Source organism: Equus quagga, chromosome 8, assembly GCF_021613505.1.
Source record: "Equus quagga isolate Etosha38 chromosome 8, UCLA_HA_Equagga_1.0, whole genome shotgun sequence".
Taxonomy (NCBI): domain Eukaryota; kingdom Metazoa; phylum Chordata; class Mammalia; order Perissodactyla; family Equidae; genus Equus; species Equus quagga.
This window is the reverse complement of record NC_060274.1, coordinates 131,475,246-131,492,141: the sequence shown is the minus strand read 5'-3', so window position 1 is coordinate 131,492,141 and position 16,896 is coordinate 131,475,246. Positions and strand designations below refer to the sequence as shown.

Here is a 16,896-nt window from a genome sequence, read left to right as displayed (position 1 = left end):
TCTTCAAAAAACAGTTGTTACTGGCAAAATGGATGAAGCTACAAAGATGGCAGTTCATCTGAATCCCTGTCTTTATGCTCATCCGGCATGTTTGAACATATATGCATATGGACTTATTTCCATATCCATATCCATGTATGGAACTGAGGAATACATAACCAACCCTCTGTGCTTACGATTTGTCATGAAGAAAAACTCGATTCCCAAAATCCTCTTTCTCCAGAGTCTTTGGAGATAGAGCTCATGTTAAAAGGAACACAAACGAACCCCCTAGACACAGTTTTGAAAGTCTCGTTAGAATGAGAAGCCTTTCTGGCTCCTCTTCTTTGGCACTCCCCGGTATTTCAAACGAGGCTGCCTTTCATGTACTAACTGACGATGGGGATGAGCGATCACATTCTTGGAGAACATCGTGCTTAGGCACGGATTGCTGCTTTGTGACTTCCTATGTAAAACAGCCACCCAGGTCTCAGGGATCGGAAAGGTGAGACTGCTCCTGAAGCCACGGTCATTTTAATGCAACAGGGTTTCTCGTCCTCCTTTGAACAATAGACCAGCATTCATTCTCGCTCTGGCCCAGTGTGTTCGTCAGGCACCGAGATGTGTAATTAAATATTTCTGGAGCCCAGAGGGAGCACATTTACACTTTAAAGAGAAACTGCTAAGCTAAGAGATAATTAGCATCACTTGTGAGGGCTTTGCTTTTAAAACATTATATCTCTCTCTCTTTCTCTCTCTCTCTCTCTCTATTATTCTCTCACTTCTTGCTGTGTGCAACGACATTCACTAACGCTGCTCACTGTAAAAATGGACAAACCCTTACCTTGCCAGCTAATTAGCGGTGGCCAGTGTCATTTTTGTGATGTTGCAGCTAGTAATATGAGCCCAGTTGCATAGTCACAAAAGTGATCATTGGAAACTGTGACTGTACTGCAGGGGCAGTGTGGGAAGCCCCTTTTCTGAGCTTCTAACGACCTCTGACCTTTGCTTGCTGTTGGTTGCATGACGGTTCCTTCTCACTCAGTGACCGTGGGTTGGTTTGTATTACTAATCGTTCTTTCTCAGTGAATGCCTCCTGCTGAAGTGTATATAATATCCGTGTTTCCTAATGTGTGCGACCTTTGCTTACCGATGATTTGTTCTGATAGAGCCAAATGAGACAGCCATGTATGGCTCGCCTTCTCGATAATCCGCGTCGCTCTCTCGGGTCGACCAGATGAACGCTCTGTTGACTATGCGGTGCCTTCGCTTCTCTCTCTGTGATGTTTGACATTGTAATAACACAAGCACATGATTCTTTGTAAATAAAATTCTGATCCAGAGCAGCACAATGTATTTACACCGCTCGTCTCCTTGATTGCTTGTGACTGTTTGTAAGTAGGTTTAGCACGGGGCGGGGCTGGCGTGGATATTAAAATGACCGCGAAACCTTCCTGGGTCCTGCTGAGGCAGCCAATCACAACATGTTGAAGAAAATAGTGTTTAAATATACCATAAAATAAAGACAGGAATTGCAGGAATGCAGATCAAGTTGCAGCTAGAGTAGCCAGTTATTTGCTTTTTAGCAACATTTTTTAACCAGGGAGGTTATTCTGACTGCATTTTGCCAAAGAGGTGGCTGACCAGCTGTAAATGGGCCACTACTGTCCCGCTAATTCCTTACATTTAACTTCTCTGAAGCCAGTGCAGCTTAATGAAGAGTATCTGGTTGTTATGTTTATTTTTTTAATGTACTTTTTTTGTGCTTGGTCCCTTCAGGAAAAAATGACCCAAACCTAGTGATTGACCAGTGTGTGAACATGCAAAAGTTGAGTTTAGTCGTTACAGACACAGACTGGACTGTCAAGTCCAGAACAACAGAACAAAGCTGAGGGAGCTCCCATTTAAAAGATTCCGTGGCTGAGAAATTTTCAGTAAAATCTTCTGTTTGAGAGTGAAAGGCCTGTAAAAATAAAGCCACATTAGATCTGATCTGACCGTGGAGCTTGCTTGGTCTGCACACACACGCACAGTGCATGCACACACATGTGCGTGGCCACACACACAAACACACACAGACCTGGTTGAATTAGTGGGCTTCTTGTTGCTCAGACTTGAGGTGCATCCCGGAGTCTCGCATCTATTTTATCCGAGTTAAAGCTCACTTTGCCTTTACAGCCCAAGTCAAGAATAGGAGGTTTTAGAAGGAGAAATGAATGGATCTATTTTCCAATCTGTTTCATTCTCAAAGGGCCAAGAGTTTTAAGGCATCCTGGCGTACACGTTGACTTTAATGAGTTCACTTTTGCTTTCTTTAACTTTCCCCCTAAACCTTAACATGGTGGACTACATCAAAGGCAAGAAAAGGCTCCAGCAGAAATGGTGACCTGGCCGTGGGGACACGGACAGCTTGTTTACCCGTGTCTCTGGGCCTTCTTGTTTTTAAGGCATCCTTGGGTGGTCTGCAGGCTTTAAATGCTGAGCGTTTTCAGAGACAGGAGAGCAGCCACAGATCGCATGCTGCCCTGAGTGGGCTTGGCGCGCCCGTCTCGGGGCTGTGTCTTGTCTCAGCTCCAGGCTCTGCTCCTGCATCTTCCACATGCTGTTCGAGGACAGAGGCCCCACTTCAGACCTCGCCTCATTCTGTTCACTCCACGAGGAAGTAGAAAAAACAAAGCCACTCCGATGTTTGGGCTCCATGCCATTAAAACGTCCTCTCAGTCCATCAGTCAGCTACTGCACTCACACCCCCCAGCCCCATCCTCTCGGTTTTTAAGGTTTTGTAGCAAAGCAACCGCAGATCGAATTTTCACTTTCAACTGACGACTTCCACACTAGGCAGGCAAGCCTTTGCAAGAATGGACATTGTCCCATTTCTGGTACAAGGAAAAGATTTTTTCTGTACTGTCATTCTTCTTCAGATTTTACTTCTTGTCTTGTATTGTAGAAAGTCGTACGTCACACTGAGAACACACCCCTTTCACATGCACGGTTTTTCCTCCCGATAAACCAAGATTCTGTCTTTAATTTTCTTTATTCAGAAATATTTTACTGAGAACTTTGGTGTACTTTCTAAACATGTTTACTTGTTTCCCTGACTTAAAAAGATTTTTGAGTTTATACAGTGAATTTTAAATCAGCTGTTTTGATTTAGGGCTTGGTTACAAAATCTTAATCCAGGCTTTTTGTTGATTTTCATGAATTCTGATCTAAACTCTGCACAACAGAGTTGCTTTTAAACATACTCAAATTCTTAAAAGTGGAAAGACTCATCTTGGATGTAATTGAGGTTTCTCCGTAATTTAGATATCCTTACAAAATTGACAGATCAAAGAGGATCTTTAAAATGCTATTTTGAGATAATACAGTAATATTACATCCCAATATGATGTCTAGCCTATAAGAAATTTTGAGCATAAATTGCAAAATTCAAAAATTTCGGTGAAGAATCTTGACATTGCATATCACAAAAAAACAAGTCAAATCACCTGATGCAGTGAAAGAAAGAAAGGAGGAGGCCAGACCCATTGACCGAAGGCCTCGAGGTCATTCTTGCAAAGGGAAAAAGAAAACTGTAAAAATGTAAGAATTGTTTTTAAAGCTCTGTTTAATAATTTAATATTGAAAAATAAATCTTTGAAAATGTGTGTGTAATTGTTATTTTCTTTGTCAAAACAGGCTATTGCAAAATGATGTCCAAGATAGGGTCTCTTTGCTTTGGCTTATTTGTTAATTTGGATCTCATCGTGCAAGAGTCATAGTTCATAACCATAATTTCTGTGTCTCTTTTTATTTCAGAAAAGTAAACAAGTGCTACAGGGGCCGTTCTTGTCCAATAATTGTTCACTGCAGGCAAGTACAACTTTTAACACAGATTAAGAAGTGTTCACTACCTCCAGAAATAAACTACAATTAAGTATAGGAGTTGAACTTTCTAATTGCTTAATAACTACATCTCACTGGCACTTCTACAGGAAACCAAAGATGTAAACTTAATTTTCTATGCCATTTAGCTAGAGGACGCTGTGTGTTTATTTCCCTGCACGTGGTGTCTCCTTTCTGGCCATCCTGGTGCTGGGCACCATCATCCGCTTCCATGTGTTTGTGCCCTACCACCTCGTCTTTTTCTTGAACCCTCGCAGTGCCACTGCGTGAACACTCTGAGACCATATTTTTGATCTACTGCATTGTCTCAGCCGCCAACATGCTCAGCTGAGGTTTGTGGCCCTGCACAGATGGTCAGAGCACTCGGGGCCAGTTAGGAACAGGGACAAACCTGTAGCTACAAGAGGAATGGCCGCCACCAGTGTGTTAGGAGTCTGGGCCTTTGGGTGAACATCCGGTGCTTCCACCCACACCAGAAGGATAGTACACTCGAGACAGCTCCCTCTGAGTGGGGCTCTTCTCCTGGGCTGGATGCCCACCTATTTTGGGTGAAGAACTCGACTCCATTTTCTAGAACTGTCTTATAGAATGTTCCTTTCTGCCTGGGATAAAAAGGAAATGTGTCTCCAAAGATCAAACGCCAAGTCTGTTGATTCATTCAAAAGCGAGCATGTCTGTGTGTGTGTGTGTGTGCGCGCATGCCCGTACATGTAGGGTGTTTCTGTGTCAGCTGCGGGAGGGGAGGAGGAGAACAGAGTGTGGTTTTGGATCCTCAAAAAGTAGAATGGAACATCTTTTACCCACAAATGTCCCGGACGAGCTGCAGGAAGCGGGAAGGCGTCTGTGGCAGGTCTCAGGGTAGTGGGTGCAGAGGAGGGAGCCCTCCCAGCGGACAAGGGCACGGTCAGAGGGCCGACAGGCTCCGCGCATCTCCTCCTGATGCGGTCAAGATGGACACATGGACACCTTTGAAGGTGCAGCGTGTGGAATGTTTAGCTTTCCAACTGCAGCTTTTTTCAACCATTTGTTTGAGAAAACACGTTAAAGCCGAACCCAGTGATTCTCTACCGTTAAGAAGAACATCTCAAACTCATGTAGCTCCGTGACACATCCGTGTGGGGAAAGAAGTGGCTTCACGCGTTCCTTATTAAAAAAGGATGATGCTGGGGCTACTTTTCCTCTTCATTTTCTTTCATTTGCTGTTGTCGAGGCACAATTCAAAACATTTTTACAACTCCAGTCCAGATGGTAAATATTCCAGTTATACCTGGGGGATGAGGAAGAGACGAAAGGAGGCTCTGACTAAGTGACAAATGACACCTGTGCCTCCACTTCTGCGAGGGAGGGGCACGGTCTACCGGGAGGCGCCAGCCCCACGGACACCCAGCGCCCTCTCTCTGCCGGGAGGGCACCCCACCCCAGGGCTCACAGAGAGGGTACCTGCAGATACTTTGAATACAAATGCCGTCGACTCTAACACAGCCACACATTTCTTTATTTCGTTTTTTCCTGATAAAATTTACCATATCTTTGGCCAAAGAGGGGGGAAAAGAAGAAAGAAACAAATCTACGCAGGCACAGTAGCTGATCCACAGTGCTGCTCCAAGCTTAAAGCTCTCCCCCTCCCCCTCCTCCCGCTCCTCCTCCTCCTCCCCCTCCTCCTCCTCCCCATCTCCATTCCCTTCCTCCTCGCCTCTCCCACCCTGTGATTCTTCCTCACTCGCTTTCTTGCTTTCTCTCAAATTCACAGCCATCCTCTCCCCTCACGAGCCCCACTTAAATACAGAAGGAAATAAGCTGTCTCTGGCTTTGTTGGGCGTGGGGATAACTGTTTTCATCTCTCTCCTTCTGTTGACAGCGACGGCGCAGGCAGGAGCGGCACCTACGTCCTGATCGACATGGTTCTCAATAAGATGGCCAAAGGTGAGACTCAGAGCTCAGAGCCGGGATGGCGTTGCTATGGCAACCTCGGGTGTAATATTCACAGAAGGCCTTGGAAAAAATTAGCCAATTGTTGTCCCTTCCCTGAATCATATGAAAGCTGTTTGCAGCAGGCACGGTTCTTTCTGAGGTTCCTTCTTTGTTCCCAGCCTCCACCCAGTGTCCAATACTGGGCTGAGCGCACAGGGGGTGCTGGATAAGCACTTGCTGAATATGTTACGTATTAACATCAGCATCGAGGAGAAGGCAGCCTTTGGACCCTTAAAGTCGTGGCAGTTCAGAATATCCCTGAAGTGTTTCCTATAACCCTTCCCTGTTATTGAAACTCTCTTTGCAGAATATCATTTAGGTTTCATTCTAGAGTCACCTAAAATCCCTGGTAGTAATTGTCGTCAAATAGAAACCACCTTGTCTCCAACACACCTTTCAAACACCCCATTTTTAACATCTTTTCATCTAAATGAACCCCTGTCTGTGTTCCTGAATCTTTTCCTCCCCAAGACAGCACACGGGGCCTTAACCTTGAAGCCTCATCGTGGCAAAACCCCTGGTGTGTGTGGAACTGAGCTGCCACAATGCGTGTTCTCGCTTTGGGCGAAGTTGACGGGTCTGTAAGGCATCTCTGTAGAGACCAGAGAGAGCGCTCCACAGTCGAGTTGGGAAAAGACTCCTGTTGGACCCGCCTCCTGGAGAGCCACATGCATGTGAGCCCGGAGCCTGGGGGCCGCTGCCGTAGGGATGCCTGTCTAGACACTCCGACCCAGCAGAGCCCAAATGTGTCTGAAGAGACGCCATTTTTCTTGTGATGTGGTCATCGTCCCCTGGAACCTAGCAAAGAACGCTGACATAGGCAGCCTTTTATAATCTCTTTCCCACCTGTGAATAAATCCTTCTGTCTCAACATGCATGCGCACACACCCACACGTATGTTCTTGCATGGAAACCTCCACCTCCCAGAACATGCCTTCTTTATCCTTTGCCCAGAAGTAGGAGCAGATGCTGATTATAGAAGTGAGTTTTTACACATTTTCACACAAATATCAGCCACTCTAAAATAGACACTTTCCTTACTCCATTTTCTTCTGGTTAAAAGAAAAATAGAACACATGTTCAGCCCAAGGGGTAGACGTGTGAAGATAAACCAATAGCTCATTGATTCACACATGAGGACTAGAGCGCTTGAGTAAGTTATCTCACACCCTCCACCCGTGGCTAGAGGACCGGAAGCGACTCCCCGGGCTCTGCCCCCCCAACCCGACGTCTTTGGGTGCCTCTGCAGGCGCCGGGGAGACTGTGGAATTGCTTTTGCACCATCGAATGATATTGTAAGCACCTCAGTCAGCTTCGTGCTGGCAACAGGCAAAGACACAAACTGACACAAAGGAGATGCTCCAAGATGGCTCTTAATAAGTTTTTTGTTTTCAGATCATAACATAATCCTGACTTTCTTAGTTAAAAGGTCATTTGTTCCCTATCCATTAGTGCCACTGTGTCTCATCAAATACATCTCTTCATTTGCAAATGTGCTCTTCCTGGGAGCCCGGAGCGCTCAGTGGAATTTGTATTTCTTCCCTTATCATCCACCCTCCCTTCTCCATGTGTCAGGCACATGATATTTCCCTCCTATTAAACCACAATGCCTTCCAAAGTCTACAGATCATTGCACAGATTCGAGGTGACGCCTGTGTTTGTAAGCAGAGTGATAGAATGCACCACTGAGTGCAGTCACATTGGAATGGAACCTGACTCATCCCCAGTCAGTGGGGTGGGGGCTGCCGTTTTCTCAGGATTGTGGGGTTGCCCTGGTGTCCACCTAGTTGATGTGACAGAACCTGGGCTCTAAGTGACCCAGGCCTGTTTCACCCAGGAGCAATCGTGGAGAAGCACGTCCCAGCCTGAGACCCCGGCCCCGGGGCAGGCTGACTTCATCGTCCGCACCTGCAGTCCGCAGGCTCCTGTCTCCCAGCTCCGTGGAGCCATGTAATGTCAAATTCCACTTGAAGTGTGGGCGGGCATTCAACAATGCCAGCCCAGCCATGTGGAACTGGCCAAGGAGGGCAGGCTCCAGGCTCTTTCTGAGATTGGTCACCCCTCATTCTGTTCCTGACCTGCTCCCCTCTGCCCAGGGGGTGTGCAGTGTGAAATCCTCTGACCCGGGGCCCTAGCCGTGGTCTCAGGGGAGATCAAAGGGCAGGGCGGCCCCTCGGCCGGCTGAGGTGGGCCTTTCCCAGGCCGCCACACTGAGCGGCCGCCCAGGGTTTTGTTCTGGCGCAGCCTCGCTCGGCCTGTGCGGCCCCGGCTGCCTTTGTCTGGCCTGAGAAGCTGGAGGCCCGCGCTGCAGACCCCACGTTCATCAAATGATCAAAGGCCCAGAGCCTGGACACGAAACCTTTCTTCCCGTTTCCTTTTCTCAAAAGGAATGAATTGCTCGAGGACCAAAGAATGCCTTTCCAAAGCTTTCCTGGGCAGCCGGGCGCTGACATGGAGCTCTCCAGGCTGAGCGCAGCCCTGAGAGCACTCGCGGCCCAGCCCAGCTGCCCTGTTCACACAGGCGCCCAGGGATTAAGGCTTCGGGCCTGTTTCAGGCCTTTGAGAATAAATGGGGAGTAATTGAGGTCCCTTCTCCGCCGTCTAGTTTATTAGCAAGCAGACAACAATGCAGTTTGAAATCAAAGTCAATAGGCTGCGGCTGTGCCCAGGACTGGTGGCAAGAAAGTAGCATCAATCTGTAAACTTCACCTGCACGTTTTTTCTGTCACTGCAAATACATTTCTCCCTCATAATTAATGTTTTGCACCAGCGTTAGTTTTCGGGTAGCACATTCCTCTCCCACTGAGGGACCCAGCTCGAACACGGTAAGGATGTGTCTGCAGCTGAGACTTTTCCCAAGGTCAGGCTTTTTAAATTTCGCCAGTGCCGTCTCTTTACCCAGGGTTTTTTTTTTCTATTTCATCACAATTTTTAAAGGACTGGTGAGTGCCAGGCAGGTGGCAGAGATTCCCAAGTTCACGCTGGCTGAGTCACCCTGAGGTGGCATCAGGGTTCGCTGGCCCAGGGTGTCCAGAACTCAGCCACTGAGAACGACGTGCCGAGGAGGCACCCCACCTCCAGCCGCTGCAGGTGTGCAAAGGCCCCACGTGTGTCGGGGGCCCATTTCCTCTCTTTGCAGGGGCCACAGGCCTGGGGAAGCCATCTGATGATGGGAGTCACCTGTGGTGTTAGCAGGTGTGCCCGGAGCTGGCATTCAAGCTCCTGTTGGCAGGGAGTATGTTCCTAAGTGAGCTAGCCGTGGGAATGTGGATGTGTCCGGTGCCTACTCGGCCATCTGTCCAGCTCCCTGTCTCCATCTCAGCAATCTGACATCCTTTATGGTCTCCTGTCACACGGTGTGTGTACATCAGTCAACACCTCTGCGTAGCGGAATGTGTAATCTCCATCCTACTTTCTGTCCATGGGATTTCGAATTCTCTAAGTACCTCATATAAGTGGAATCAGGCAGTATTTGTCCTTTTGTGTCTGGCTTATTTCACTCAGCATCATGTCCTCAAGGTTCATCCATGTTGTAGCGTGTGTCAGAATTTCTGTCCCTTTTGAGGCTGAATCGTATTCCATTGTGTGGGTAGACCATGTTTGCTAATCCATTCGTCTGCTGATGGACACTTGGGTTGCTTCTGCCTTTCAACGCTTCTGAATAATGCTGCTGTGAACACGGGCGTTCAATTGAGTTTCTGTGTTCATTTCTTTTGTGGACATACCCAGAAGTGGAATTGCTGGATGAGATGGTAATTCTATGGTGAACTTTTCGAGGAACTGCCAGACTGTTTTCCAGAGCAGCTGGACTAGTTTCTGTTCCCACCAGCAATGCATAAATCTTCCAATTTTTTATTTTCTGTTCTTGTGAGAGTAGCCATCCTAATGGGTGTGCAGTGGTGTCTCATTGTGGTTTCAATTTGCATTTTCCTAATGACTAGTGACATTGAACATCTTTTCATTTGTTTGTCAGCCATTTGGTTATCTTCTTTGGAGCAATGTCTATTCAAGTCCGTTGCTCATTTTTCAGTTGGGCTGTTTGGGTTTTTTGTTGTTGAGTTGTAGGAGTTCTTTATATATTCTGACTACTAATCCCTTATCAGATATGTGATTTGCAAATATTTTCTCCCATTCTGTGGGGTGTCTTTTTACTCTCTTGACTGTGTCCTTTGGTGCACAAAAACATTTAATTTTAGTGATGTCCAATTAATCTATCTTTCCTTTTGTTGCCTGTGCTTTTAGTGTCATATCCAAGAAATCATTGCCAAACCCAACATCATGAAGATTTTCCCCTACGTTTTCCTATAGAAGATGTTAACTTTTAATAGTGGGTCAAAGTAGTAAATGGGAGACTAGCTTTGGAAACCAAGAGATTACAAAGTAGAGAAGATTAACCAGACTTGTTGAGCAATATTGCCCGTCGTGTATGCTTGTACCTCGTGATTCATTGTCTACTGTATGGAATGATATCAAAATATCTTCTGTTAATTTTTTCCAGCTTTATTGAGATATAACCACAATGTAACATTGTTTACGTTTAAGGTGTACTACACAATGATTTGATACATGTATATATTGCAAAATGATTGCCACAGTAAGGTTAGTTAACACATCCATCACCTCACGTAATTGCAATTCTTTTTTTGTGGTGAAAACATTTAAGATCTCCTCTTTTGGTAAATTTTAAGTATATAATACAGTATGTTAACTATCAAGACATCTTTCTTAAGTCATGTTTCACGGCTCATTGAACTTTTTAAACCCGACGGTCCTGCCGAGCTTCAGTGTTCGGTGCAGCAGCACTAGCCACATACGGCTGCCTAAATTAATTAAAGTTTAAAAGTCAATTCCTCAGTCACGGGCCACATGCCAAGTGCCCAGTGCCACAGGCTGCCATCTTGGATGCTGCAGACAGAGAACATTTCCCTCGTCGCAGGAAGTCCCTTGGGCCACACTGCTCTAGGGAACATTGAAGGTGGTCATTACGTGTCCTCTGCTCCGTTTCTCTCTGGGCCCAGCAGCACCATCTCTCCCTACCTCACTGCAGACTGGCCTCCTCACTCTGTTCTTACCCCCACATCTGTTCTACACATCTGGTCAGTCTGATGTCTTACAGAGAAAGACCCGGGACACCCCACTGCTTCTCCTGTCTCACCAAGCCACTTTCTTGGGTTAAGCCAGCTCCCTCCGACTGCAGACCTCAGGACCTTTGCACTGGTTGCCCTGTGGCCCAGGATGTGCACCAACCCTACCTGGCCCCTCTCCTCTCATGGACCCGGCTCTCCCTCAGGGTCACTGTCACAGCACCATTCCTTCTTTTGGCAAACAGTAGGTTAAACCACAGCAGCCATTTCAACCTTGTATATACTGGGCACCTTGCCAGGCTTCGTATCTGGGAATAACAGTGAACAAGATGGGAAGAAAAATCCTTTCCTTCTGGAGTTCATACTCTGGAGAGCTCTCAGTTTGCAGGATTGGCGAGTGCCGACCAGGACCCCCAGATGCAGGGTGCGATGGTGTTTTCACTCCCCATGGGTCACAGAGCTCCATGCAGATCTGCAGACTGTCTCTCACAGGGACCGAGGGGGCCTGAGGATCATTTATCCCAACACTTGGTTGTAAACCGAGGGAGCAGACCCCCGGAGGCTTGGTGACTTGCCAGAAGGCCTTCAGCCGGCCGGGTTGACGCAGAGCCCTGGTCTTTTGCAGACTGGCAGAGAGCAAGGGGTTAAGATGGGAGAGGGCAGTGGGGCCCTCGTGGACAGTGCTGCAGAGACACGGTGGCCAGGGTGGTCCAGGGGCAGCGGTGGAGCAGGCAGCTGGCGAGCAGTGTGTTTAGCGCCTGGACCCGCAGGCTCACCGACTTGGATCAGTCTGGAGCCACGAGGGCAGTGAGAATGTCCCGGCGGCTGCTGCAGGATGACGTGGGACCCTGGACGAGGGGCTGGAGGCTGCAGGGCCGGAATCCGGGACCCCAAGGGTCTGCAGAGAGGGCTGAGCCCGCCCCTCGCTGTGGGGTGCACGTGGCCAGCTCTGCCACGGACAAGGCTGGTTGAGAGAAGCAGCTACAAAGAACAGGGTATGTCAGGGGGAAACATCTCCTTTCTTATTTGGCTGAAACAGAAACCTGAAGAGCCGGCAGAAGGGGATCCCACAAACAGGTTAGCCTTCAGCATGTCTTCAAGGAGGTAATGCCTTGTCTTCAGCTCAGGAAAGTTTCAGACTGAAAAAGTGTCCAGAATTGGTGGGGGGGTGCCTTACGTGAGCTTTATTTTAGTTGGAGAATTTGTGTTCAACCAGGCAATGGTGTGAGTCTTTCTTCCCTTTTCTGTTTCTGTATTTTGAGTGCCAGTCCTTCCCCTGAGCTGTTCTGGTGCATTAGCAACAGTCAGAGACCTGCAGTGGGAGCCGAGACTTGTGTAGGGCGACCCATGGGAGATGTGCCAGCAGCCCCGGAGCAGCATCACTGGCATGTGGGCTGCCCCCCACCCAGGCTAGGGTGCACGATAGACAAGGTTGATTGTCTAATGGGAAAAAACAAGACAAGATGGGACCGCTTTTTCCTAGAAAACATCATAAGCCCAACTTGGGTATTTTTGTGAGCCATACTGCAGCCCCATATCCTACAATTTGCCTCCTAAGTGGTTTCCGTCCTGTGGAACAAGCGACCGTCCTGAGCAGCATAAAGTCGACAGTTCTCAGCCCGACGGGCAACGCTGGCCTGTGAACCGGGGCCTGGCCGGTGTTGACCCCTCACACGTCTGGTCGGTCAGATCAGCCCCCACGGTCTGCCAGTCGCCCACCTGCTCCTCCTACCTCCTTGGCTTATCCACAGCACCCAGACACGCCGTGGCACATGAAGAGCCATTAAACCCCCACGGATCCATCCCAATGCTGTGTACATCCTGCAGAGAGCTCACTTCCTTCTGCCAGACCGTGGGCAGCCAGCTCGTCCATCGAGGTGTTTCTCTCATGTGTCCCCAAACCCAGCTCAAACTCCTCCCCTCCCTGTGGGCATCACTGCCTCCCTGTCGTGCTGACTCCTGGCAGCCTCACTCACTCCCTGGGCCCCTGCCACACACACTTGGTGGTGCTGCTGCCAGCTGCAGGGCCCAGGAGAGCCCTTCCCCAGAGCTCGCTGGCCGCTGCAGGGCCCAGTGTGGCCGCTCTGCTGTCAGCCGTCTCCTAAGCCCGTGCACCCCTCTCCCCCGGAGACCCTAGAGGCCCCAGGAAGGCTGCCTGTCCCCACGGCCCCTTAGGCGGCGGCTCATGCCTGGCGCTCTTCTCCCCAGACCGAGACGGTGCGTCCCTGTCCCTGCAGAGGACTCTTTGTCCCTTCCTGGTCACAGGAGGTCCCTGAACAGCCACCCCAGTCATTTGGCGGTGGCAGCTCCAACACTTTGTTACGTAGAATTCTGAGGCCTTGAGCAAGAAAGGGTGCTCTGATAGAGGGGCCGTGCTGTATGGGCAGTGTGGGGGACCATGCTTGGTCTCTGTGCATTAGTGACCCTCACATCCAATCCTCCCACAGCCCCTGGACTGGGATTAGACAGAACGTACTGTGATAAGTGCTGGCACCTCCTGAGGCCTCCCCGGCTCCTGTTTCTCCTTCGCACAAGGTCAAATGGTGTGAGGGACCTTGGCTGTCAGTCTGCAGAATGGGGTCCCAGAGCTGCTGCTGTCAGTGCAGAGCCAGGGGTAACTGTGCCTGGCACTGGCCCAGGCAGGCCGGCGCCCCAGGGGGCAGGACTGGCTGCACAACCCGGTTCCTGCATTAGAAGTTGACTCGGGGACGAGGGGCGGCTGCCGGGCCTGCGGTGGGCGGTGGGGGGACAGGGAGAGCCCTCGTCGCCCCTTTCTATGCACGGCGCTCGCCTGCCTTTAGGGGTGGATGGCGGCGGGGAGCTGTGGACGCAGCGGGAGCTGAACGGGGCACTCGCGTCCATGCTGGCCCCTCCTTGGGGTGTCGGTGGCCATCGTGTTCATCTGTTCTCTTAGGTTCGACAGTCATCACTTCTCACCGGGGTGCACGCACTTCACGTGGGGAGGGACCCAGCTCAGGTTCTTCGAGTCGATGCTGCCAGTGCGCGGACGGCACTGCAGACGCTCCCACACTGGATGGAAAACGATCAGGGTGCTTTGCACAAGTCGAAGTCTCCTGGGCAGTTAAAGGATGGTGGCTTTAAAGTGATGTGGAGTCTCATTTTGTGGAACTTACATTTTTTATAAAGATTTTAAGGCGTCTCAGTTTCTCCTGAAAAATTATTTAGAATTTGTTTTAAACAAAACATGAAAAATACTTAGTTTGGGTTCTGATACATGATTTTTAAGTGAATGTGATACAGATTTGCCTCCTTTGATCCCAGTGAAATGTTGCAAAAGGGAGATTATAATTTATCTAGAAGGTCAACAAAAAAATTTTCCTGATTTTTAAAATAATTTTTCTAAGCCTTTAGTTGATTAAGAGCACCCAGAAATGTTGCGAAGTAAAAACTGCTCAGCACAGAAGGCCCAGGACAACATGTGTGTGTATAAGTGTGTGTGGTGTGTGTGAGCACATATGGTATGTGTACATGTGTGTGATGTGTGTGAGCACTGTGGTATGTGTGCATGTGTGGTGTGTGTGAGCATGTGGGGTGTGTACGTGTGTGTATGTGATGTGTGTGAGCACTGTGCTGTGTGTACATGTGTGGTGTGTGTGTGAGCATGTGGGGTGTGTACGTGTGTGGCTGTGGGAGTGTGTGCAGGCGTGCCTGTGCACAGTGTGGTGGCGTTTGTGCCCAGGTTGTGCGAGGCAGGTTGGGTCTGACGGTGTGGTGCGCACAGACTATCCTGGCTCTCGTCATCTTGAGTACAGTTGTTCTGCTGGCCGGGGGGCGCTCCAGCTGTGGCATCGAACGCTGGCAGTGGTTCTGCCAAGGTCGAGGGCTAGGACGCTGGGAGTCCCTGCCCTTCACCGTCCAGACTTGCCAAAACGCGAGCTCAGCCTGCGGGAACAGCAAACCCCCCGACCAAGTGTGCAAAGGGCACTGTCCTCCTGAAGCCACCCCCTTGGTTCCTTCTGGAGTCCTAATGTCTTCTCTCTTCCTCCGTCCCTTTAATAAGTGCATTTAGCCGGGAGCAGAGCATTTCCTCTGTTCCTCCAGAGGGTGGAAAAGAGACAATTTCCTCACGCAAAATGAAAGCCTTCTCTGCATGTACTTAACACATTGTCTTTTTCACGTTGAGAAAAAAGAATACATTGGATCCTGCAGTTGGCGAGGCTCTGAGAAAAACTCTGTAACAATATTCATGTTGATTAAGTTTTTGTTCCTGAGCCGCTGTTGAAGCTCTGCTGGAGGAGTGTGGAGGCAAAGACAGTGGTCTTCTCAACGACGACCCCAGGCCACGTTCACCGAGTTTTCCTGGACGGAGACCCACTAACGGAATTAGGCGAGTCACGTGCTCTGCCCGACGGGCAAACGCCAAGAGAAAGCGTGGCAGACCTTGCGAAGAGACGCCAGTGGCACCTTTGCTTGCTTTGCTTTGACTTCAAATTGATTCTTTCATTGTAAAAAATAGTTTTAATACTTTAATCCTAATGTTCTTTTAATGTTTATTTTTTAATGGTTATTACTTTTTATCTAGAGCTAAAAAACCTCTGTTGTCTTAAAAATGTATTTAACCAATATGTAAACTTCGAAACCAATGAACCCTGAGTGCATTAGGAAGCAATAGTGAGAGCGATTAATATTTATTGAGCAGAGCGCCGGATGGCACCCAGGTGGGCCATTCTCTTCTAGGACGCCGGCGGACCATGTCGGGCCTCATGTCTGCACATGCTAACCGGTCCACTAACGGCGTGAAAGATGGGTCCTCTGGGTGTCGGGGGAAAGGGAAGCAACCCCAGCCCAAGGGAGCACTCGACTCGATCGTCTTCACCCCCACGTGGTGCTGGGTCCGGGCACAGACGGCCTCCCTTCTGCTGTACGTTCCCGGGATCACCAACATAGACCTGACCACAGGCTGTGCCTTTAGCAAGCACGTCACACTTCTCCAGCGTTTGAGTAGTCATGATGCTTCTCAAATAGAAAATGCCAGAAACTTCTCCATGAAATCGCACTCTGTGTTCCCCTATATCCATTGTTAGGACTGCCTTGCTCCTGTCTCACCTTCTATTTGGGTTTTCTTTGTATATATTATAATTCCTCGACTATTTACATGCTTTTTGACTTGAGCACTGCATCCAATAGGTCTCTTCACCTGGAACTTAACATGTGTCAGCAAAACGGGATTTTTAAAGAGAGAGCTCCATTTTAAATGCACTAGAGGGAGTTTCCTAGATATTGGAGGATTTAAATAAATCCTTTTACCTTCAGTAAAGCCTTTTATAAAGTGACAGAGGACATGAACCCCCTCCCCCTCCCTCCCAGCCCCCGACGGATACGTTTTATAAATGCAGGTTCTGTGTTTCATGCACCATGACGTCGCAGCGATGCTCGGGGGCGCTGAGCGGGGCCAGCCTGCTCTGACGGCCTTTCCCCTGTGTCTCTCTGTCCCTTATGGAAGATCACATGTGAGTTCTATGAGGCTTCTCTCTCCACACACACTTCAAGTAACTAATTATTCTTAATCCTAACATGAAGGAGACAGCAGCAATACACATCAGACAACTGATTTAATAAATCCATTACTTCCCTAATTTTGGTGCTGCGCATTTTTAAAGCATTAATTTGATTTCCTCCACTGTTCAGTTTTGGTCTCAGTATAATTCTGAGATATCTTCCCAGGATTGTTCCGTATTTTAAATACCTTGTCTAGGGAAAAGCTAATTAGGCTTCTTCCTTCCTTTTCTCACCTCCCCTTGCAAACAGTAGTCCAAAAGGTGTCACGATGTAACAAAAACAAGAAGGAGATTTCATCCGTAGCATTTTACCCTGGGCGGCTCCGGAGACAACCCTCAGCAGGTGTTGCCCCAGGTAACTGTGCCCTGGAAGGGAGACCTGCTCTTCCTGGCCAGTGCCAGTCACAGCTCCTGGTGGCTTCACGTGTCCGCAGCAGACCCGTAAGAAATCAGTCCAC

The 16,896-nt window shown here is 48.8% G+C and overlaps 1 protein-coding gene across 1 annotated transcript in view; it reads left to right on the top strand.

The window, feature by feature from the left end:
• The window catches only part of PTPRN2 (protein tyrosine phosphatase receptor type N2), a 738,567-nt gene that overhangs the window by 709,381 nt on the left and 12,290 nt on the right, over positions 1 to 16,896 (top strand). Inside the window, exons 19-20 of the mRNA XM_046668847.1 lie at positions 3,778 to 3,831; positions 5,723 to 5,787. Of these exons, the coding sequence (XP_046524803.1) occupies positions 3,778 to 3,831; positions 5,723 to 5,787 (119 nt within the window). The remainder of the gene's footprint in view (positions 1 to 3,777; positions 3,832 to 5,722; positions 5,788 to 16,896) is intronic.